General features: G+C 40.3%; 1 protein-coding gene across 1 annotated transcript in view; it reads left to right on the forward strand.

Moving 5' to 3' along the window:
- The first annotated feature begins 34 nt into the window (after positions 1 to 34).
- Positions 35 to 24,076, forward strand: part of ddx31 (DEAD (Asp-Glu-Ala-Asp) box polypeptide 31) — a 93,538-nt gene continuing 69,496 nt past the window's right edge. The window contains exons 1-9 of the mRNA XM_048559095.2: positions 35 to 549; positions 8,166 to 8,440; positions 9,100 to 9,175; positions 9,672 to 9,715; positions 11,318 to 11,388; positions 14,058 to 14,122; positions 18,577 to 18,621; positions 19,160 to 19,201; positions 23,492 to 23,556. Coding sequence (XP_048415052.1) covers positions 436 to 549; positions 8,166 to 8,440; positions 9,100 to 9,175; positions 9,672 to 9,715; positions 11,318 to 11,388; positions 14,058 to 14,122; positions 18,577 to 18,621; positions 19,160 to 19,201; positions 23,492 to 23,556 — 797 coding nt within the window. The 5' untranslated portion in view covers positions 35 to 435. The remainder of the gene's footprint in view (positions 550 to 8,165; positions 8,441 to 9,099; positions 9,176 to 9,671; positions 9,716 to 11,317; positions 11,389 to 14,057; positions 14,123 to 18,576; positions 18,622 to 19,159; positions 19,202 to 23,491; positions 23,557 to 24,076) is intronic.

Below are 24,076 nucleotides of genomic sequence, written 5' to 3' on the forward strand. Positions count from 1 at the left end.
CCCCCCCGCCCCCCCTTCAAAACCTTCGCTTAGTTCCCGGGCTGCCTGACCATCTTGCCTGAAACTACTGGCCAATTAGAATTTTAAATGTTTTGGCTGGAAAGGCCAATATATCTATGAGGAAACACTTCTGGAATTTACTGAAAATAATCGGAAGGACAGAGCCCCTTTGACCACTGTTTTGTTAGATAGGAGTTTATTACTTTATAGTCAATCTGATTCGAAGAATAAAGCTCCCTGTAATAATTAGGAGTAAAAGAGATGTCGCTTTACTGTCATTTTTAAACCTGTTTTTAGGCGGCCCTGTGGTGGTTTGATGGTAAAGCCCGGCTCCTCACGTGTGGTCTCTGTGGAAGTTGGAGCTGCTGGAGTTTGTCAGCAGTCGGCAGTCAAACTTTAATTTGGGTTGTTTTTAAACTTATTTTAATTCCAGACATGGCCGAAGATGATGGATTAATGTTAAATGTTATCAATCACCCCGGAGCCCCATTTCTCAGTCGAAGAAAGAAGGTTTATCAGCACAAGGGCTCGACAGAGGCGGAAAGTCGGGTAAGGTGCTTTTCCATGTGAATTATGCAGAGCATTGACTGAGCACTTTGTCAATGTTAAGAATTGATATTGACCCAAGTAAAGGATGGTGAGGGGAAATAAAAACCCCGAATGCTCGAAATCAGAAACAGGAAGAAATTGGTGGAGAGCAGGCCTGGCAGCATCTGTGAAGAGAGATAAAACAGAGTTAACGTTTGGAGTCCAGTGACCCGTCTTCAGATTTTCTGAGGTTTTCTTCCAGCGATTTCTGTGATTGGTGAGGTTGGCCGTTGTGAACTACAGTGGAAAGTTGAAGTGAAGAGTATTTAATTCGTAACGAACGAATTTGTTGGTCGCAGGAAGGTATCGTGTTTGACTTGGATGTTTGTTTTTGGTAACAGACAGCTATGTGATAGCAATTTATGCTTTTTACCATATTTACCAATTAAGGTTAGCCCATTCACCAAGTACATCCTAAAACTTATGTTGTTGCTATATATTTTTTATTCTAAACTTTATTTTGCGTCTGCTACTTTATTTTGGTTGGAAGTCTCTTCCGATGGTGAAACGCTTGCTTTGTGAGGAATATCCTGATATTGTTAAACTTTGCCCACTTATTAATTTGAGTTCATAACTCATTTGCTTCTATCTTTTAAGCTGTTTCTAACATTTTCTACTCGTGATGTACTTGGTGAATGGGTTGATCTGCAGCCATAACATTTCTTAAGAAATCTTTCTGCATGATTCGGCCTCCTTTCTAGATGAGTAGCCCACATCTTTCCTGATTTTCCTCATAGCTCAGCCTTTCAGATGCCAAACATGAGAGTAGTACAGCAGTGGTGGCTTTCCTCAACATTAGCCCAGTGTCAATATGAAATGATAAGTACAACATTGTTGATTCAAATGCAAACCAATGAGGTACAATGTAGAGCATATTCTGTACCATTGTGTTTTTCTTTAAAGTGTCTCTCAGGTACAAGGCTGGAGTGCTTTGTTTGAGGTTTTGTGTGACCGGAGCAGTCTTCTTCCTGTCCTCCCTTTCCATTGTTTTGGCTCAGTAGACAAGTGTTGGCATTGTCGATTTGTAGCTGTATGTCATACAAACATATTGTGGTGACTGAGGATCCTCACTTTCAATTTGTGCTCCTGAGATGCTGCTTGGCCTGCTGTGTTCATCCAGCTTCACACTTTGTTATCTTGGATTCTCCAGCATCTGCAGTTCCCATTATCACTTTAAATTTCATTGGGTTTCAGAATCCATGTAAGTTAGAAGCTATAATGAAAGAACTTTCCCTGGTCAAAGAATGTTGCAAATGCCTTATGACCAATTAAATTTCTAATGTGGCGTTATAGCCATAACATGGAGGAAATGACAACTAATTTGTGCTCAGCAAGAATAAATCACCAAATAATCCATTTTGCTTATGCTTAGATGATAAATACTTAGCATTTAGTCTAATATTGTTTGGTTAGTATGACCCACTTAAATGCATACAAAAGCATTTTGTAGATTTCTACATTTAAATTATTAGCAGTCTTTCTGACTGAGACAGAATGAGCATTTACATTGCTTGTGCACAAATAAGGAAATTAAATATATCAGCCAGCTATTTATTTTAACGCAAATGTTTTTCAAAATTATTGATGTTACTATTTGCTTTTCATGAACACAAGTTAAAGTTTGTCCAAATATTAGAAAAAAAACTCTTTAAATTATGTGAAAGAAAGATGGCAAAAGCAGTAATAAACACCAAGCATAACTTTTTATTGACTGGGGATCTGAAACAATAGTTGTGATATTGTCACTCATTGGTGTGCCTCTGAACCAATTATGTAGAATACATTCTTTACTGCTTTATTTAAAAATGCAAAAGGCTCACTCACTTGGTTATGGTATTTGGGAAGAAGCGAGCAGAGAACAATCACTTAATTACTGTTTGAGAAGGATAGTGTGGTTTGTAGTTCTTATGATGTAAGATATAAACATTCAATTACCTCCAACATTCCTGGGTATATGTTCCTTGGGTGAGACAGAGGAGGGTGTAAAAAGGGTGGTGGGATAGCACTGTATTAATAAAGGAGTTAATTACTGCAGTAAAGAGAGAGGATATCTTTAGAAGGGTCCTCAAACGAGGCTTTGTAGATAGAACCTAGGAATGTCCAGGGGGAATCCACTTTGCTGAGATTGTATTATACGCTCTCAGTTATTCAGCAGAAAATAGAGGAGCAAATATGTGGGTTCACAAAGTTGTCAGAATAATAATTGGGTGTTTATACTAGGGCATTTCAACTTTTCTGGCATAATGTTACAAATTAAGAGAGGATGGATTTCTTGAAATGTGTCGGGATGCTTTTTGTATCAATATAGAGAAGGCCCAACAAGGGACAGCGCAGTGCTGGATCTGGTTCTGGGGAAAGAAGCCACATAAGTGGTCAATGTGGCAGTTAGGGAGCATTTTAGCAATATGACCACAACATTGTATGGTTCAAATTAGTTCTAGACAAGGAAGGAGATGGCCTGCAAAAGATGGCTTTTGATTGGGGTAAGGTAGACTTATTAAAATAGAGCAGGATCTGGCCACAGCTGACTGAGAACAGCTCCCTATGGATAAGTCTACAGCAGAGCGGTGAGGTCATTCAAAAAGGAGTTGGGGAGAAAGGATAGGTCGAACAGGCCTCATTGAGAGGGAAATGTAGGCGTAATCAGTTCAGAGAACCTGGGATGTTGAGGACAACTCAGGACTGGATAAGGAAGAAGAAAAGGGTTTTTAGCTAGTCCAAAGGGAGCAATTCAGCTGTGGCCTTGAAGGAATCCAAGAAGTGCAGGGGGAACTTAAGAGAGCAATTCGAGCAAAAAGGGACCATGAAAGAGGACTTGTGAACAGAATCTGAGGAGAATCCTAAAATGCTTTCTAAAACATCAAAGAGAAAAGGTTAACCAGGGAAAGAGTACGGACCAAGGAGACAACCTTGTATGTAAAGCCATGGATATTGGAACGGTGAAATGAAAAATTCTCTTTGGTCTCCTCTCTGGCAAAGGAGAATGCAGGTATGAAATTCAAGAAAATGGACTGAGAAGAACTTGCACAGATTGACATAGGAAATGGGGAGGTATTGGAGGATCTGTTGGGCTTAAAAATGGACAAATCCTCTGGCTCAGATAAATTGCATCCCAGGCTGCTGTGAGAGGTAGGAATTTGCAAGGTCTCTGATACCAATTTTTAATTCCTCTCAGGCCACAGGGAAATGCTCAACAGGACGATGGCTAATGTCTACCACCCTTTTTCAAGAAGGGTGGTAGAGATGAATCAGGAATATCTCGGAATCTCTCCGACCAGTGAATCATAGATTCCCTACGGTGTGGAAACAGGCCCTTCGGCCCAACAAGTTCACACCAACCCTTGGAGCATCCCACCCAGTCCCATCCCCCTATAACCCACACACCTTGAAACACTATAGGCAATTTAGCATGGCCAATCCTCCTAGCCTACACATCTTTGGACTGTGGGAAGAAAGTGGAACAGCCGGAGGAAGCCCACACAGACATGGGGAGAATGTGCAAACTCCACACAGACAGTCGCCCGAGTCTGGAATCGAACCCGGGTCCCTGGTTCTGTGAGGCTGCAGTGCTAACCACTGAGCCACAGTGTCGCCCCTAAATTTCATGTCAGTGGGAGGGAAACTACTGGAGAAATTTCTGAAGGACCAAATTAATACCCACTTGGAAAGGCATGGGTTAATTAAGGATAGTCAGCATCACTTTGTCAGAGGGAGGTCATGTCTAACAAATTTGTTGGAATTCTTTTGAAAATGTGATCAAATATTTGGTGATGAAAGTTCAGTTGATGTAGTTTATATGGATTTTAGCAAAGCTTTTTGACAAGATTCCACATAGGAGACTGATTGAGAAGGCTAAAGCGCATGGAATTGAGGGAAACGTTGGCATGATGGATCAGAAACTGGCTTAGTAATAGGACACAGGGTAGTGGTAGTGACAAGCGTGATGTACAGCAGTGTACCACAAGGATCAGTACTGGGGTACTTACTGTTAGTCCCATACATAAACGATATAGGTGAAAATGTGGAAGGAAAGCTAAGCAAATTTGCAGACAATACCAAGGTTGGTAGAGTTGTTAGTAGTAAAGAAGATGGTTGTAGGTTTCAGGAAGATATAGATGGGTTGGTCAAATGTGCAGACCAGTGGCAAATGGTATTTAACCCTGATAAGTGTGAGGTAATGCACTTTGGTAGAAGAAACAAGATTAGGGAGTATTTAACAAATGGCAGGATGCAGGGGAGTGTTGAGGAGCAGAGGGATCTTTGGGTAACTATTCACAGATTCCTGAAATCAGCAGAGCATATGAATAGGATAATTAAGAAGGCATGTGGGATACTTGCTTTAATCAGTTGTGGCATAGAGTGTAAGAGCAAGGTGGTAATGTTGACGATGTAAAGAGCATTGGTCAGGCCACAGCTGGAGAACGGTTTGCGATTCTGGTCACCTCCAGAAGGATGTAATAGCACTGGAGGGTGTACAGAGAAGGTTCACCAGGATATTGCCTGGGATGGAGAAATTGAGCACAGGGAGAGACTAGATAGGCTTGGATTGTTGTCATTAGAGCAGAGAAGACTGAATGGGGAGGCATGATTGAGGTGTATAATCTTATGAGGAGTGTGGACAAAGTGAATAGAGGTCAGCTGTTCCCCTTGGTTGAGGGGTCAATCAGAGAGCATAGTTTTAAGTTAAGAGGACGGGAGATTCAGAGGTGATTTGGGAAAAAACATTCACTCAGCTGGTGGTGGGAATCTGAAATGCACAGTAGGGAAGGATTGGAGGCTGGAAACCTTACAACCTTTTAAAGAAAAATATTTGGATGAACACTTCAGATGTCATAACATTCAGGATAAGGAACAAGTGCAGGAAATTGGGATTAGCATGCCTTTAATGGTAGTTATGTCACTGCAGACTTCATGGACTGAAAGGCCTTTTCTGTGCTATATGAATCTAAGACTTCAAATATCATCTTGTGCAATTGTGAAACTAAATTCAATAAACAACCATGAAAGTTGCAAGATTATCATAAAAACCATAAATGCTCATACATCATCATCCTCTAAGAAAAGGAATCATGCAACTACATGCAGCTTGAAGTTGATTTGAATTCACAAAAGTGATCTTGTTAATGCCTTCTGAAGTGCAGTAACTTTATACCACTTTCTCAGTGTGATGTAGCAGTAAATGTTCACAGCATCTTCCCAGGGCATCTAAAATCGGAATTAATTGCATTTTTGACAGTGTCAAATGTAACTCTTTTGATGGGGAAAGCTATTAAATAGGTTGATAGTTTGGGCAAAGACGGTGGGATGATAGGTGAGGACTGAGGTCCCTGTTGCTGTTACAGTTCCAGTTCCAGTTCCAGGAGTGAAGAGACGGAGTGAGGGCTAATGTACGCGAGATGAGTCGGATCTGGTTGAGCTATTGGAGCCTCAGTCCTCCTTCAGGTGCTAGCGAGAGAGGTAGTATCAGACACAGAATTTATAAGTAAAAGATCAAAGGTTCACACAATTGATGAGAATGTACTAAACAAACCTAAGATACTGTTAAATCTTTAATCAGTTAGAATGTTTTAATTGATTAATATGTAAATGTAAATCCCCAAATTCCTTTCAAGTTACAGTCCTGAGAGAACTAAAGGTTTTATCAGTGTTAAGGAAAGGTGACATTTTAGGTCAGACAGTGCATGTTCGGTGTGAGACCTTGTTTAGAATCTGTTTGTGTTTTAGTTTGGAGTCAGACTGGTTATTTTCAAAAGTAGGAATTTATAAAATGCCATATTGACTGTCTACAAATTGTGTGCTTTTTGAACAAAACAAAATAAAGCGTTGTGTGTGTCTCTGTGTGTGTGTGTGTGTCTCTGTGTGTGTGTGTGTCTCTGTGTGTGTGTGTGTCTCTGTGTGTGTGTGTGTGTGTGAGACAGACAGAGAGAGAGAGAGAGAGAGAGAGAGAGAACAAGTGAGTGATGGGGGAAGATAGAAAGAAAGGGAGTGGGTGCAAGCACTCAGTGACAGAGTTGGGAGAGAAAGAGGAAAAAGTGCGTGCGTCCGCATGAGCGTGTGATTGTGGGGTGGGGGGGTGTGGAAAATAGAAAGAGTATGTGTGCCTGCATGAGTGAGAGACGGGTGGGGTAGGGGCGAGAGATCGTAGACATTTCGGAGGCTCCCTTGTCAAAGTTTGCATCACTGGAACAGATGTGATGGAGACAGAGGAACTGGGAGAACGGAATACAGTCTTTACAGTAAGCTGTGAGTGAGGATATATAGTCAAGGTAACCATGGGAGTTGGTGGGTTTACAGTGGGCAATGGTGGCCAGCCTGTCCCCAGAAATAGAAACAGATGTTGACGAAGGGAAGGGAATAGTCAGAGATGGACCAGGTGAAGGTGAGAGTTGTATGGAAATTGGACGTGAATTCAGTAAACATTTCCAATTCTCGAGGAGCGAGAGAGAAGCGGCACCAATGATATCATTGGTATTCCAGAGAGAGAGTGGTGGGTGGGGGCTGGAATAGAACTGGAACAAAGAATGTTCCATGTACCCCACGAAGAGACAGGCATAACTGGGGTCTATGTGAGTACCCAAGATAATAAAATGTGGGGCTGGATGAACACAGCAGGCCCAGCAGCATCTCAGGAGCACTCCTGAGATGCTGCTGGGCCTGCTGTGTTCATCCAGCCCCACATTTTATTATCTTGGATTCTGCAGCATCTGCAGTTCCCATTCTCTTATCTATGTGAGTACCCATGGCCATCCCTCTGAGAAAATGAGAGGAATTCAAGAAAAGTTGTTCAGGGTGAGGACAAGCTCGGCCAAGCGGAGGAGGCTAGTCGTGAATGGGGACAGCTCAGGCCCTTGTTCCAGGAAGTAGAGAGCCCTGAGACCACCCTGGTGTGGGCTTCTAAGCTCCTGTGGCTTGCTTGCTTTTCCAGATGGATAATTTCTAACCCACTAACTCTCTTTCAGCATGAAAATTACCTTGGAAATTCTTCCCTCTGGCCAAAGTTAGCTGAATTTTCCAGTCCTGTTTGAATCCTCATGAACTTGGGTCTTTTCAATCTGACTGCACGTTCCCACCCATTGCTTTTCTTTCTCATTTACTCATTTGCACACATTATTATCTAGACACCCCAAATCAATTTAATCTTGGAAATAAATAAACAGTTTAAAACATAATTATTTTAACAATCCTAGCATCTTCTGAGACTTGGAAATGAAGTTTACTCACAGTCTTCTCTGGACTTACCGCTGTCTACAATTGTGAACATTTTGCAATTTTTATTTTACAGTAAAACAACTGGAGTGTTCAGAAGAGGTTTCATAACCCCATTCAAGCCTTTGTTGTACCATAAATTAAAATTGGTCTGTTTTAGTTTTGATTTATAAACTTTGTATTTGTAATGTACGGTAATACCTGAACCAAAGAAGAGTTGTTGCTGTCACAAACTTTGACTTTTTAACTTCCTGTCAACCCACATGTTTCTGGAAGGGATCAAAATATGCTGATCATGTGAAAATGCAAAACTTTATCTTTTCTCAGTACATTTTATCTCTAAGCTTAAATGGCTTCACTATTATTTTCAGAGACAGACACAGCCCATTGGTGGGAAACGTCAGACACAGCAGAACTCTAGAAGTGACTGTTCTTCTCCTAATAGTCCAAATCAAAAATTTTCAGTTACAAAAAGAAAATACACGAGCATTGTGAAACTATCTCAGTGTGAGCAGTTACCCAACCTGGCTCCAAAGAGGAGAAAGATTAAAGAAAGTCCAGTGGATAAAGCGGAGATAAAAGGAACGGCTCCTGTGAAAACCTCCTCTTTGTTTAGGAACAACCCTGACATACCAGAGATACCCAGGTAGGAACTCAGCGTAAGGTGATGTGTTTTTATGCATTTGCCCTGCAAAATTACTTTCTTCTGGAAAGTGATGGATGTGGGAGTGGGAATGGCAACTTTGTCAGAACGAGATTATGCTTGACTGTGATTCCTGATGTGGTTGCTTTCCATTGGATCAGCAAACGTTCATATAGCCCTCATGATGAAAAGCCATTGAACAAAACCAGAGGGCTACAGGCACCCCAGAAAACTGCTGCAAAATGAGGTAGCACAGTCAGAAAAGCTTGTTTTATTTATATTTTCAGGTTTCCTACCTAACCCTGTTAATTCTCTGTAGCAGAGAAGATGGTGCAGTGAATGGAATAAAAATGTGATAGTGGGAGAGAGAATTGGAAACAGAGTGCAAAATGCACACATGGCAAAGTAAATTTTAATAAGTGTTTAAAATATTAAATGAAATTCGAAAGAAATGATTCATTTACTTCTGAATACCAGTTCCAGTACGTGATTCTTGTTTGTTTAGTTAGGCATTTTGAAGGCATGTTTTATAAGAACGTAAATTTGAACCCTCATTTAAAGCCAGACATTAGGGAATCATTTGTTTTCTACAATTACTGTGGGAATATTTGTACTTTTTTATAGTTTTCTAATATTCTCGTTGTTCTGATTTTTATTTTCAGACAGACAGTAAAAACTTTGAAGGAAAAGGTTTTTACAACTAACTCTTTCAATGAGCTTAATCTCCATCCACACCTGGTCAGTAGAGGGTTTAATCTGTGTTTCATTATATTTGGGATTTAAAGAAGTAATGGGCTAAAGTTGCACTGTTTGTTATCTGTATAAGTACTTAATAATTTTGTACTGGACTTATGCTGGACTTTTTATAGCAGAAAATAGTAGTAGGGTGCAAAACATGAACTGAAATGGACAAGTTAACTCTATCAGTCTTATCGCAGATCAGTTTTAGAATATTTCATGTTGAAGGTAAGCAGCTGGTCTGTTATTAATCTCTGGCCTCTGGACTGTTTTCAAACTGATGCTTGAATTTTTCTGTATTGTTAACAAGTAGCGTTGGGATCCCCAAAATACAATAATTGGATCTGTACTTAAAGGCCTTGTGTTTAGTGATGAACCATAATTAGTTTGGCTGGCATTTTGAGGAGTGAGGGATTTAAGATTATTTCAATTTAGATTAACTGCAAAATTCATCATTATGTTTAGTTAAAGGTTCTTTTTCTATCTTATCACTCAGGTCTCTACACTCAGCAATGTCCTCAAGGTCTCATACATGACCAGGTAAGGCGCAGAATCTTTAGGTTTTGTTTTGGTAACATTGTTTTTTAACTGTGGTTATTATTTAAAGATTTTATAGCAATGGAGATTTTTACCAGTATTCAGTTGATATAGTGTGCACTTCATTTGTCTGTATCAATTCAACAAAATCAGCTTTTGTGTTGGTTTCTGGAAGCTAATTTTAAAGAATCCAATATTATTTTTCTGAGATTGAGAGATTGGTATTGGATAAACTTGAGTATATGGAGAAATTGAAAAAATTACTTCGGGATTTCAGTTTAATTTTCAAAAATTGTGTTGTGACCAGCCCCTGGCTAACATTTTCCCAATTTTTTTTATGCTGCCAAATGGGATACCTCAAATCATTCACTAAGATCTCAAGCAATGAGAAATGAACTGGCACATTTTCTTTATTTGCCAATCCTCAGTTGAAAAGAATCCCTTCCCTTATAGATATCTTTCTCCCAGACAAAAGAAATCTGTATTTTAGAACAAAATATTTTAAAAGTTTTCTGGAATTACGGGACTGAGTTTATCAATCACTAACCGCAAGAAGAAATCATATTGAAACACAGATTAGGAAGACTGGAAAGTAGGTCATTGTAGTTATAACCGTAGGTGTTACCAGAAGCCTAGATGTTGGTAGTTGAACATCCACTTGCGACATTCCTGGCTTTGCAGGTTGATTGAAATTCTTTTTGTCCTGATTCCTTTCGACTGTGGCTGGTTGGTAGCACTGAGAGAATGTTTTTTACCTTTGTTACCTGTGCATGGCTGTTTAATGTCTGTTCTGAATGTAATCTCATAACACAGTAGTCTGCACAGAATAGGGGTGAATATCATTTTTAGTCCAATTTGTTTGTATATCCTAGGTAGGGTAAAACACAAGCCTGCTGCAGGTGATGACATCCTACTTAAAGCGGATTGGATAGAGTCATAGACTTATACAGCACGAAACAGACCCTTCAGTCCAACTCGTCCATGCCGACCAAGTTTCCCAAATTAAACTAGTCCCGCTTGTCTACATTTGTCCCATATCACTCTAAAGCTTTCCTACTCATGTACCTATCCAAATGTTGTAACTGTATTTGCATCTACCACTTTGTTTGGCAGGTCCTTCCACACATGAACCACCCTGCATGTGGAAAAAGTTGCTCCTCCGGTCCTTTTAAATCTTCCTCCTCTCGCCTGAAAAATATGCTCCCTAGTTTTGAATTCACCCACTCTCGGGAAAAGACCTTTGCTATTCAACTTATCTTTGCCCCTCATGATTTTGTAAACCTGTATAAGGTCACCTCTGGTCAGCCTCTCATTGTCTCTTTTTTTTTGCCCAAGTCTCTTCATTTGACATTTCCCAGACTCTGTTCAGGTGTGACTTTCCAGAATTCCACTGCAGACAAGCATTGAATTTGCATCTGCAGTCAACGTCTGACTTTATTTTGTTTTTTTTTTGAAAGCACGTGTTGTAATTAGAAGTTCAGTATGTCCACAGGTGATCTGGGGTTATGACCTGAAGTGATAACTGTAGTTGTACATTAATTACTAAGAGAGTGCTCTGCGAGTTTGATATTAAAAGTAATAATCTTCCATAATCTTTTCCTGAAGCGTTCAGAAGCAAACAATTCCAGTTTTACTTGATGGAAAGAATGCTCTGGTACAATCTCAAACTGGCTCAGGTACTTGGTCTATATCTTTTGTTTAACTATTTTATGTATGTTAAAATCAATTTCGAAACAGAATTTTTAAAAAATCAGTAAGTTGGAGATGGTATTGAGGGCAAAATCTCTAAATTTGCAGACTATTCTTAGGGAGAATAGTGAATTGTGAGGATGATCCTGAGCAGATTTAGAGGGACATTGAAAATTTAGTCAATTCTGCAGACACCTGGCAGGTGAATTTCAATGCAGAAAACCATCAGGTAATGCATTTTAAGTGAATGAAACATGGGTAAGAGATAAAATGGGCTCAGTGAGATAACCTTTAATGGGAGTACAAAGGCAGATGGACCTTGGGGTTTCTGTGCACAAAGTGGCCGGGCAATTGAAACAATTGTTAAGAAGGTTTATGGGATCCTTGGGTTTATAAACAGGCATAGTGTATAAAAACAAGGAATCATAGAACACGGCAGTGTGGAAGCAGGCTAGTCAGCCTGTTAACTCCACAGTGATCCTCCAAAGAGCATCCTACCCAGACCTAAACCTCTGTCCTAAGCCTGTAACCCTGTATTTCCCATGGCAATCCACCAAACCTACACATCTTGGGACTGTAGGAGGAAATCCGTAGAGACACAATCAGAATGTGCAAACTCCACACAGTTGCCTGAGGCCGGAATCAAACCCGGATCCGTGGCACAGTGAGGAGCAATGCTAACCACTGAGCTACCATGCTACCCCAAAGTGATGCTACACCTCTACAAATCATTGGTTAGACCACATTGAGTTTTGTGTTCGGTTTTGATTATCTTTTTTATTTAAGGAAGGACGTTAAAGCCCTGGAGAGAGTGTAAAGGAGATATACTAGAATGATACCAGGAATGTGGGATTTTACACACAAGGAAAGATTACAGAATTTGGGCTTAATCTTCTCTGCTCCAGGCAGAATAGGAGGTGACCTTTTATTATGGTGTTCAAATTGTGAACAATTTTGACTGGGTTAAAAATGATATTCTGGTTCCACTAATTGGTATGTCACTAATTAAGCTACACAATTTCAAGATTGTCAGCAAAAGGGAGCTAGGAGTGAGATAAGGAGAAACTTCTTTACTCCAAGGGGTGTTGGGATTTGGAATGCACTGCCTGGGAGAGTGGTGCGAGTGAATTCCGTAGAAGATTTCAAAAGAGAGCTGGATTTATATTTGAAAGTGGTGAATTTAGAGGGCTACAGAGATAGGGCTGCAGAACTTAGCTGGGTGACTGTTTCAGGAGCCAGTATGTGCACAATGGGCCAACTGACCTCCTCCTGTATTGTAAAAACCTGTGACCGAGTCAGAAGGGAGATAGATCATTCATTCCTCACAGAGCCGCTATAAATGCTGTACAAGAGTTGAGAATTGTCCCTTCATTGGCTGTTACTATTCACTAAGATTTTGAGATTTTGTCTCTGTGTGGTTCCATTTGTCCACCAAAACTAGCATTGAATTCAAATCATATTTCGTACACTTCCTTTAGTACACATTTATTTCATTGAATACCAGGTATTTTGTTTCTAGAACAATAATAATGACTGTTGAGGTTGGTTGGCTTGCCGAGCTGGTTTCTTGTTTCGCAGATGTTTCGTTACCCTGCTGGGTAACATCCTCAGTGCAGCCTCTGATGAAGCATTGGTGTGTTTTCCCACCTGGTTTTTAGACTCTGGAGTCCGTTGAGCTGAATTGCTTCACTTCTGGTTATCCTTCGTAGTGGAGTACGTATGGGGTCGAGTTCAATGTGTTTCTTAATAGCATGCTTCGTGGAGTGCCAGGCTTCTAGGAGTTCTCGTGCCTTTCTCTGCCTAGCTTGTCCCAGGATTCTGGTGTTGTCCCAGTTGAAGCAGTGATCTTGAAATTTAAAATGAGGATGCATGCTTCTAAGGAAGCAATAATTTTACACCTGATTAAGGGAACTGTACATCAAGGGCAGCCCAATGGCACAGTGGTTAGCGCTAGTGCCTCATAGCACCAGGATTCCAGGTTTGATTCAAGCCTTGCGTGACTGCCTATGTGAAGTTTGCATGTTCTTCCTGTGTCTATGTGGATTTCCTCCAGGCACTCCGGTTTCCTTCCACAGTCCAAAGATGAACGGTTTAGGTGGATTGGCCATACTAAAATGCCCTTTAGTGTCCAGGGATCTGCAGGCTAATAGCCTTGGTAAGTGCGGGTGGGGTGTGTGCCAGGATTGGATGCTCTTCAGAGGTTCGGTGCAGACTAGATAGACCAAATAGCCTTTTTCTGCTCTGTATGAATTCTAATATTACTGCGATGAAGGCCCCAGCATATTACAACTGATATTGTTGTACAGTCTATTCAAGGACCTGCTAATTCAGATTACTACAACTTCAGTGCTTGGTGTTGCGGGGTACCCCTCAACACCAAGCACTGAAGTTGTAGTAATCTGAATTTTAAAAAAAAGTTGATTGAACAACTCCTAGTATGGTAACCCTTCTATGTTGTTTAATTAAAGAGATCTGTTAATTAAAGTTAATTAAAAAGAATTCATCTCTCTTAAATGATTGAGCGATATGGGTTCATCTGAAAAAAATCTAAATCAATAGTATAGGTTTGCTTAATTAGTGTGTAACAGCAGCTGATTATTGTAAAGGGGAAAACAGATTGGGCAGGTGACAATCTCATTTTGTTGTTTATATTCAGGCAAAACATTAGCATATGGTGTCCCTCTGGTCCAGTCTTTGCAGTCTGTTCAACCAAAAATCCAGGTAGGTTGTACCTGCTTGAACAGTAAATGTTTAATTGCTAACTGTTGCACAGCATCTTCAGTTTTATGTAAAAGGTGTGATATACCTCTAATTAGTGATAGAAAGTAGGTACTAGAACCTATAGAAAACTCTGCAAATTAAAACTATGAAGAACAGGAAAAATACTATGTTTGCTGGAAATATTGCTAAATTAAGCAACATCCAAAGAGGCTGAAACAGGCAATGTTTCAGCTTTAAGACTATCAAAAGTGAGTCAAATTTCAAATGAATTACTTGCATGGAAAGAGGTTGGGGGGCAAATAACAAAAAGGAAAGCACTATGGAAGGCAGCAGTGATTAAGTGACCAAAGCCATGAAGGGGTAAGTAAAGAAATAAAAGGCTGATACAAGAGGAGCTGTAAAAGCAGAACTATTGTGCACACCAGAAAAGTTAAAAGTTATCATTATTATATGAAATTGTTAAACTCTTGAGTTTTGAAGACATTACAGTGACTATACAGAAGATGAGGTGATGTCCCTCAGACAACATTGGACGTCAAGGCCAGATTGGGAATAGGGCGGATAATTAAAAATACAAGTGAACAAAAGGTCAGGGTTGTGCTTGCAGACAATCAGCAAATTGATCAGTCAAACTGCATTTGATATCCCTAATATTGAAGAATTGTGAGCAGCAGATTGAAAGAAGTAGAAAAGTTGCTGTTTGAGTGAAGGAATGTTCGAGGCCTTCCAGCTTGTTGCTTGGCTCACTGAAGGCACATTAATGAAGCCAGAATCTCGAATGACATGAGTTTAATGCAGGTTGAAATTTTTTTTGTTTAATATTCATTTGTGGGATGTGGACATTGCTGTTGACCAGCATTTATTACCTATCCCTAGTTGCCCTTGAGAAGGTGATGGTGAGTTGCCTTGAACCACTGCAGTCCACTGCTGTGGGTTGACTCCCAATACCTTTAGGAAGAGAATTCCACGATTTTGACCGAGCAACAATGAAGGAACAGCAATGTATTTCAGGATGGTGAGTGGCTTGGAGGGGAACTTGAGGTGTTGGTGTCCCCATGTATCTGATGCCTTGTCCTTCAAGATGGAGGTGGTCGTGGGTTTGAAAGGTGATGTCTGAGGATCTTTGGGGAATTTCTGCAGTCCATCTTGTAGATAGTTCGCACTGCTGCTACTGAGCATCGATGATGCGGGGGGGAGTGAATGCTTGTGGATATTCTGCCAATCAAGCAGCTGCGCATGGTGTCAAGCGTCTTTGTCATTGTTGGAGCTGCACTCATCCAGGCAAGTGGGGAGTATTCCATCGCGCTCCTGACTTGTGCCTTATAGATGGTGAATGGGCTTTTGGGAATCAAGAAGTGAGTTACTTCCTGCAGTATTCCTAGCTCATGACCTGTTCTTGTAGCCATTGTGTTTATGCGGTGAGTCCAGTTGAGTGTCTGCCCAGGATGTTGATAGTAGGGAATTCAGTGATGGTAACACCACTGAATGTCAAGGGGTGGTGGTTAGATTGCCTCTTATTGGTGACGGTCAAAGCCTGGTGTTTGTGTGTCAAGAATGTTATTTGCCACTTGTCAGCCCAAACCTCAAAATTGTCCAGATCTTATTGCATTTAAACATGGAGTGCTTCCGTATCTAAGGAGTTGTGAATGATGCTGAATGTAGTACATTCATCAGCAAACGTCCCCACTTCTGACCTTTTGAAGGAAGGAAGGTCATTGATGAAGCAGCTGAAGATGGTTGGGCATAGGACACTATCCTCTGGAGCTCCTGCAGGAATGTCCTGGTAACTGAGATGACTGTCCTCCAAAAACTATGACCGTATTCCTATGTGCCAGGTATGACTCCAACCACTGGAGATTTTGCCCCCCAATACCCATTGATTCCAGTTTTGCTAGGACTCCTTGATGCCACACTCGATTGAATGCAGCCTTGCTGTCACCGTTACCTTATCTATGGAATTCAGATCTTTTGTCCATCTTTGAACCAATAAGGTCATGAGCTCATTGCAGGTGCTCCTTGCTAGCACTATTGATGACACCTTCCATCATTTTACTGATGATCGAGAATAGACTGGATAGCCTAAATCTGGGGTAGAGCAGCCCAGTTGTCCCCATTTTGGGCAATAATTCAAAATTGTAATCACTGATTATGTAAAAGCAATCAAACAGTTTATTTGAAGTTTCTAATATGGTGGTGAATGTGACTTAACGTGATTGATCTGTGTGACACCATCAACTATTCTGATTCAGAAAAATCCCCAGGAGACTTTAGGCAGTCTCTTTTTTTCAAAATGTCCAAAACACTTTTTTAAAGAATATTCTTGATATACTTCACATTTTCATCAGCAATGACTTCATCTTGACGTTCTCCATTTCTGTTATTGCCAACTGACACCACCACTTTCTCACTCCTCCAAGTTGTAAGCTGAGAACCCAGACACGTCACCTCCACATCCACCCTGACCCCGGGGCTCTTGAAGCTCCTGTCCTGATCTTTTCCAGATTTTAACATCTGCCCAACTTGATGCCTTCCAATGTGACATGTATTGAATCAGCAAGATGACATTGTACTTCCTAGCTACAAGTCTGGTGATCTCCGCTCCAGCACTGTTCCCTGGTAGTCACAATGAAGGAACGCTGCATGAAATTCCATTGTATATTTTCATTTAACAAAAATCTTCAGAAGAAAATACATCACCTGTCACCCCCTCCCCCGACTATTCTGAAATTCAAATGTATGTTAATTTTACAGACTCCAATATCAATATTTCATTTGGCACTACAGGATAAGAGCTGAAATATTCCTTTCTACATCCTTCCAAGTGAAAATGACCATGGTCATTTTTGGGAGTGGTTCATAATGTTCCACCTCAATGACTGATAAGGTCAATCTGTACCTGCAAGCTACAGCTTCAAATAGTTTAGGATATCACAGAAAAATTGAGTTTCTGATGAGCTGCTGGCTAAGGATTCCCTGTCCTTATGTTTTATTTCTGTCTCTGTTTTTCTTGTTTTCTAAAGAGGCCACTCCTTTTTAGTTAGTTGCAGTAGTTGCAGTGAAATTGAACTCAGAGGTACTTCCATCAGCTCTGGTCATCAAGACTTGAAACATTAGCTTGCTCTCTGTCCATGAATACTGTCTGACCTGCTGTGATCGCCAGTATTTGTTGTTTGCAGGCAGTATCAAAACCCCTGTGAAACCTTCACTGTCCTTGTAATGCTTCCTTTGACAGCCATGGCAACCGCCTTCCAAACTGAAATACTCCAGAAAGGAGTAACTGGACCGATTCAGTTGTGACTGTCTCACTATGGCATTCCATTTAGGTTAGGCAGCTCAGTCTCTGGTACCTTGTCCTGCCAATTAATCTTCGGAAACTTCTGAAGGCAACTCTAATGAAAAAAGATCAAATAACACATGATGATCAATTACATATTGCATCTCGTAACAGTGAGTATTTCTGAGCTTGTTGTGCACCTCAAATAACTTTTCAAAGTCTGATCTCATTTTTTTAATTATTAGTTCTTGAGATGTGAGCGTCACAGGCAATTTAGCATTTGTTGCCCATCCCTAGCTGCCTTCGAGGAGGTACTGGAGAGCCTTACTGGTGGTACTTTCCTGAACAGCTGTAGTCTGTACAGCGTATGCCCATAGTGCATTTTTCTATAACAGTACAACTGAGTCAGTTGCTATGAATTTCTGAAGGCAGTTGAGAATCAACTGCATTGCTGCGGGCATATGGGTTTTGTGTAGCCCACAGCAGATAAAGGTGGTCAGTTTCCTCTCTCGAAATGTGTTTGTGAACCAGGTGCTGCGTTTTTATGATAATTGGATAGTTTCATGATCAATGATTACGTGACTTGCATATTATTTGTTGATTCAATTAAAAAAAAATTCCCAGCTGTCTTGGTGGGATTTGAATTTGTGCCTCCAGAGAATTAATGAGGGCCTCTGAATTACTAGTTTGGTAAAGTGATTACTATGCTACCATTTACTAAATACAGACTCTCTATTATACACATGTAGAGTTATGTATGTTGCCTTGTTTTTGCTGCTCTGTCTTGAGGTTGGGCAGACAATATGGGAGATGCCACAAAGCAAGCTGTCATCCTTAGAAGTAACTTATCTCCTCAAAAGTAGCCACAGAAGAATCTTTCATGTTGCAGTCCTTCTTAGGTTTGAAAACTACGCAAAGCCTTTCTATAATGTTGCATCAAACTTCCTTCCACCGAGGTTTCCAGAGCAAGTGTGGAATAGAGTTTGAGAAAGATGTAGTAACATGATGAGAAGAACATTTGTTGAGGAACTGTTTTGCTGTTGGTGGGACAACTGAAACTTTGAGTACCATATTTACATGGAATGAACAGCCTTATGGCCCAGGGTCAGGGTGTGAATCCATTACATCCACCTCCAAAAAATAATTTCCCTTAGATACTCTTCTTGTTTTTGTTTCATAGCGCAGCGATGGACCATATGCTGTAGTCATCATTCCAACCAGAGAGGTATGCTATCTGCACCAAAAAAAGTGTGGAATTTATAAATGGCTCGTGTTTACATTTACTTGTGAATATTTAAATTTTTTGTTATTTCCACTCTGCATCAAGTGTTACCAGGTAAGGAGTGAAATACACCAACTGTATCACAAGGTTCACTTTGACACTGGCCAGCAGTAAGCTTGAACTCTAACCTCAGAACAGCATCCTAATGCATTAGTGTTGACTCTTTCGCTTCTTGCATCTGCCTGAGTGAGAGTGCCAATTAATGTCAAATACTGGGTAGTTTTGAGATGTGAGAATGCACCCACCAGGAACTTACTTCACACCAGCAGGAAGAGGAGTTGTTCGTGTCCTGCTGTGTCATCCCATCCCAGAAGGCTGATGTGCTAATTCAAAAGTGACTAATGCTATAAACCTGGCAAAACCTGGAACATTCTTTGAAATCCAAAGCTTATGAAGAGCAAATATTCACATGGGATGAAAAGACTCATTTAGAATATTCAGAGAATTTGAACATTAATATTTTGTTTATTCTCCTTATCAGCTGGCCCTGCAAAGCTTTGATACCATTCAGAAATTAGTCAAGGTAAGAGAATCTCATCAGGACTGAGAACTAAACATGTGTACTCCTTTCACAATGAAGAAGGGTCTCAACCTGAAATGTCCAATTTTCCTGCCCCTTTGATGCTGCCTGGCCTGCTGTGTTCCTCCAGCTCCACATTTTGTTGTAATGTTTTCACAGTTACCTTTTGGAAATTTTCTTAAAAAGATGATATACCATGACCTGGCTATGTGACAATGAACACTTCTAAAAAGTAACAGGGTGAGGAACACCTAAGAACAGGGAGTCACTTGTCTTTCATATGCATGTTGTAGGACATTTTTCTTCACCTAACTCTACTAAGACCATCTCTACTGACTTGGTTTTACATTTTTATTAAAGACCGTAAACTGACTATTTTTGAATTCTAGCCCCCACCACCTCCTCCTCTCCTCCCCCCCCCCGCCCCGCCTCCAGTCGCCAACCCTGTTCTGAGCTATCATTGGTACAGGTGAGTCATTGTACACCAGTGCATCATTTGGTAAGGAAATGTTGTCCTTGTGCATCGTTACTTTTTTCTACAACTATCATGTTGTATTTTATCTTCATTTATTTGCTTAACATCTTGATTAATGTAATAAGTTCTTCTCAGTGTCCATGAAAACATGTAGTAAACCTGCCCCATGACACATTATTGGATGCAAAATAGCCCAATCCGTGGTTGGATCCACAATGCACGTTCTGGGAAACTGTCTGTAATTCACTCGATGAATTTTTCCTTATGACTATTTTGCCAGTTTGATTTTCTCAAACTACATGAAGTTTAAAATTACCCATGATTTAATGTACTGCCTTTTTACATTATCTCCTGGTTTATTCTCTGTCCTAGCTAATGTTAGGGGTTTAAAGACTACTCCCACTAGTGTTTGTCTTTCCTTGTTCTTTTATACCTTCACTCATGTGGATTCTACAACTTTCAATCCACGATCATTTCTTGCTATTGTGGTTATTCTATCCTGTACTAACAAAAGCTACCCTGCTACCGTTTTTCTCTTACTTATTATTTTGAAAAGTCAGACTCTGAATATTTACTTCCCAGCTATAATATCCTTGAAATGACATCTCCCTAATAATCACACCTATTAATTTTTGTTTGTGCCATTAACTCACATCTTGTTGCAAATACTATGTGCATTTAACCATTTTATCCTTCCATTCCCCCTCCCCAACAAATAGCTATCCTGAAATGCTGCCACTTCCATATGCTTTGTAAGCTTACATATTACCTTGCCTGATCCACTGTCTTTTCCTCTCCTGCACCCCACCCAAAAAAAATTACTTTGAAGCCCCCTCTACTGTCTTAGTTATTCTTTTTACCAGTACTGGTGCCAGTGTCCCATAAACTGAAACCAGTTCTTTCCACACCAGTCTTTAAGCCATGCATTCTTGACTGTGAGATCTATTGATTAATCATACTTCATGACACACATTACTAGGTGTAAAATTGCCTGTTCCTCAGTATCTACAGCTCTAAGAAGCAATCCCATAATGTACTGCATAAATTGGTCTGCCATCTTGCCCATCTGATTTTGTCCTTTCAGTATGCACATTAAAATCACCGATGACAGTTATAGTACCTTGTTTACACATTTCCATTATTTCCTAATTTCTGTTTTGTCTTACAGTGAGATATCTCCTCAGACATCCACCTATGACTTCTCTCCTTTGTGATGTGGAAATAAGTAATAGCAATCTATTGCACCTATATTGCTATTTGCAACCCCACTGAAATGACCCTTATTAACAATGCTACCCCACCTCCTTTTCCTTTTTGCCTATTCTTTTGGAACACCAAATACCCTTGATTGCTGTGTTTCGGTCTTGATCACTGTAACTACATCTCTAATAGTTGTCAAATCGTATCCATTTATTTCTATTTGTGCTGTCAGCTCATCTGTTATGTGACAAATGCTGCACGCATTCAGTAAAACAACCTTAAACTTCAAATTTTTACTATTATTACTTACAATGATTCTAATTTCTGCAGCACTCTTCCGCATGTATTTTCTACCCCTTCCTGTCATTATTGTTCACCTTTGCTCTTTTGCTTCTCTCTGACTTTCCTAAACTTTCCTTCAATTGAACACTGACCCCACTACTTAGTTTAGTTTAAAGGCCTATCCACAATCCCAGTTATATCATTCACTAAGACACTAGTCCCAACGTAACTGAAAGGAAGTCCGCTCCAATGGGACTTTTCTGTTGTTCCCCCAGACCTGGTGCTAGTGCCCCAAGAATCAGAACCCATTTCTCCCACACAATCTTTGACGCATGCACCTGCCTCTGAAAAGCTTGATTTGTCCTCTGCCAATTTGCGTATGGCTCACATAGTAAGCTTAGATTATTGCCTTTATGGCTCTGCTTTTTAGTTCAGTTGGAACTGCTTGTAATTCCTCAGCAGACTCTCTTTCCTAATCCTACCAATGTCATTGATATCTATGAGGATCACAAAAACTGGATCGTTTCCTTCTTCCCACTCCCAGGTTCCTCTTCTACCCAGAAATATATCCTGAACTTTGGCATCAGCAAGGCCTTTGGGCTTCACTATCTTTGCTGCAGAGAGCAGTATCTGTTTTTTAACTATGCTATCTACAATTCTCTTTTCTCCTCACATTTTAAAAGCATTCTGGAACATGGCGCTGTGGTCAGTAACTCCTCTTCTTTGTAGTCTATCTCCTCATCCACACCAGGAGCAATAACCTCTTAACTCTTGGGCAAGAGTCTGATGCTCTTCCAAAGCTAAATTCTGGATCCCAGTACTTGTGTCACTCACAATCGTACCGTCTTGTCACTGAGAGTGGGTAAAAATTTGTTGTAATTAATCTAAAGAATGTGACTGCCTTGGTGTCCAGGAACCCCACCCTTTCCCTGATATATGGCAAAATCTGCAGGCCAGACTCCAGCCATTAGCTGTGAGCCACACATCCTTGAGCAGCCAACATTAGCTGCAGATGTGATGATCATGGATTGTACCAACTCCCATGTGCTGCAGCTGTAATACATTTCCTGCCCTGCCAGCTCTATTTAATTTTAATTCAGATATTAAATATCCTGCAAGTGACTTTTTTTTTAAACTGGGCTCTTCAGCTGCAAAAATATTTCATTCTGATTTAAAACTCTTGACCAATTAAAAGAACACAGACAAAACACTGCCAAACAACCTGTTTTCCTGTGATGTTTTAATTTGACTCTGACAGATAGGAACAGATTGGTTTCTCTACCTCTGGCTTTTTATCTCCAGCTACTGCTGTCTTTCTCATGCAAGTCACTTTTCTCTTTTGATGGAGCTGTTGATGATGAGCATTCTCCCAGAATTTGTGAAACGGCTGTCCCCACATTGTCCCATGCTAACTAATTTAATAATTCTGTTACATTCTGGTTATCTCCACTTTCATCCAAGCGGGAGAACATGCAACACCCTGAAATAAAAGGTTCCTAGGTGTTGACATCAGTTGTAGTCCTAATGACACTTGTTATACTCACTATCTATGCTCACTTATGTAGAATAGACTCATGCGAGTAGCCTCTGCAGCAAGAATGTGTGCTCTCAAAAAGAGGAGATAATTACTGGGGTGTTGAGAGGCAACAGAATTAGAAACTTTCCATCATAGATAACTAGAGCACAGGAAGCCATTCACTTCATTATGCCTCTCTGCATGCTCATTTCTAAAGAAATCCAAAATCAATTTCATTGCTCCACGTTTTCATTAACTTTGTAAAACTCCTCTGCTTCAAATATTGACCCAAGACTTCCTTTGCAAAGTGTAGTGGTCAACCATTCACTGAAACAAAATGTTCTGTGCTCAACATTTGCTGTGAAAAAAATTCTCCTAATTTCTCTCCATCTGTTCACTGACAGTTCTAATTTGATGATCCTTTGCTAGCATCTCTCAAGCAGAGGAATGATTTTACCCTGTCCACTCCATCAAGATCCTTAAATTTTAAAAACCTCTATTAATTCTCCACTTTAGCCTTTGCTGCAGCAATGAAGATGGTTCTCAGAGCTTGTCTTTTTTCATACCTTTTTTTTTAATCCTATAGAATCTACAATGTACACCCTCTGATTTCAATCATCTTTTCCTTAAATCAGTACACATTGGTTAAATCACAGTTTTCTTAATGTCAATGCCGATTTATCGTCTCTTCTTTACTATTGAATCCTGCACTGCTATTTATAAAGCCACTGTCAAAGAAGTAGACAAAAGCAGATTGAATGTTTCATGATGTTATCTGGTTTCCCAAATGAACAGTTGTTTCCTTTTTTAAACTTAATAGCCATTTACATGGATCGTACCAGGAGTGCTGATGGGAGGAGAGAAACGAAAATCTGAGAAAGCTAGGTATGTCTGACCTAATCACTGAAGTGAATAGTGAAAATTAACAAACATGAGCTGGCTGAGTAAAGGTCAGTGTTTTTAGGATATTGAATTGGTATTGATTTTAAAAAGTGGGACTAATAGGATGGTTGAATAGCCTCCTCCATTACAATGTAATTCTAGCATGCTCTGATGTGGTTCAACTTGCTAGTTAACTATTTTCACATTTTACTCATGGCTAATTCCATTCCAAGAGTGCTGTGCCCAAAAGCAGATCCTTGCCTGATTGTCTGTTGATGCATCACTCTGAGCTGTTCTCTTGGCAGTCTTTGTCACTGGTGGAAGGCAACAGCAAGCCACTCTTGGAGGCAAGCCACAGAGGCAGACGCAAGCCTTTCACTGGAAGTCAAATCCATACTGCTTGTGAGGTTTAGCTCCTGTGCTGGCTGATGTTATCGTGAGGGTCCTGACTTTTCATTATTGCCTGAGATAAAGTGACCCTAAATTAAACTACCCACCAGTCATCTGTCTAATGAGAAAGTAT

Source organism: Stegostoma tigrinum, chromosome 29, assembly GCF_030684315.1.
Source record: "Stegostoma tigrinum isolate sSteTig4 chromosome 29, sSteTig4.hap1, whole genome shotgun sequence".
NCBI lineage: Eukaryota > Metazoa > Chordata > Chondrichthyes > Orectolobiformes > Stegostomatidae > Stegostoma > Stegostoma tigrinum.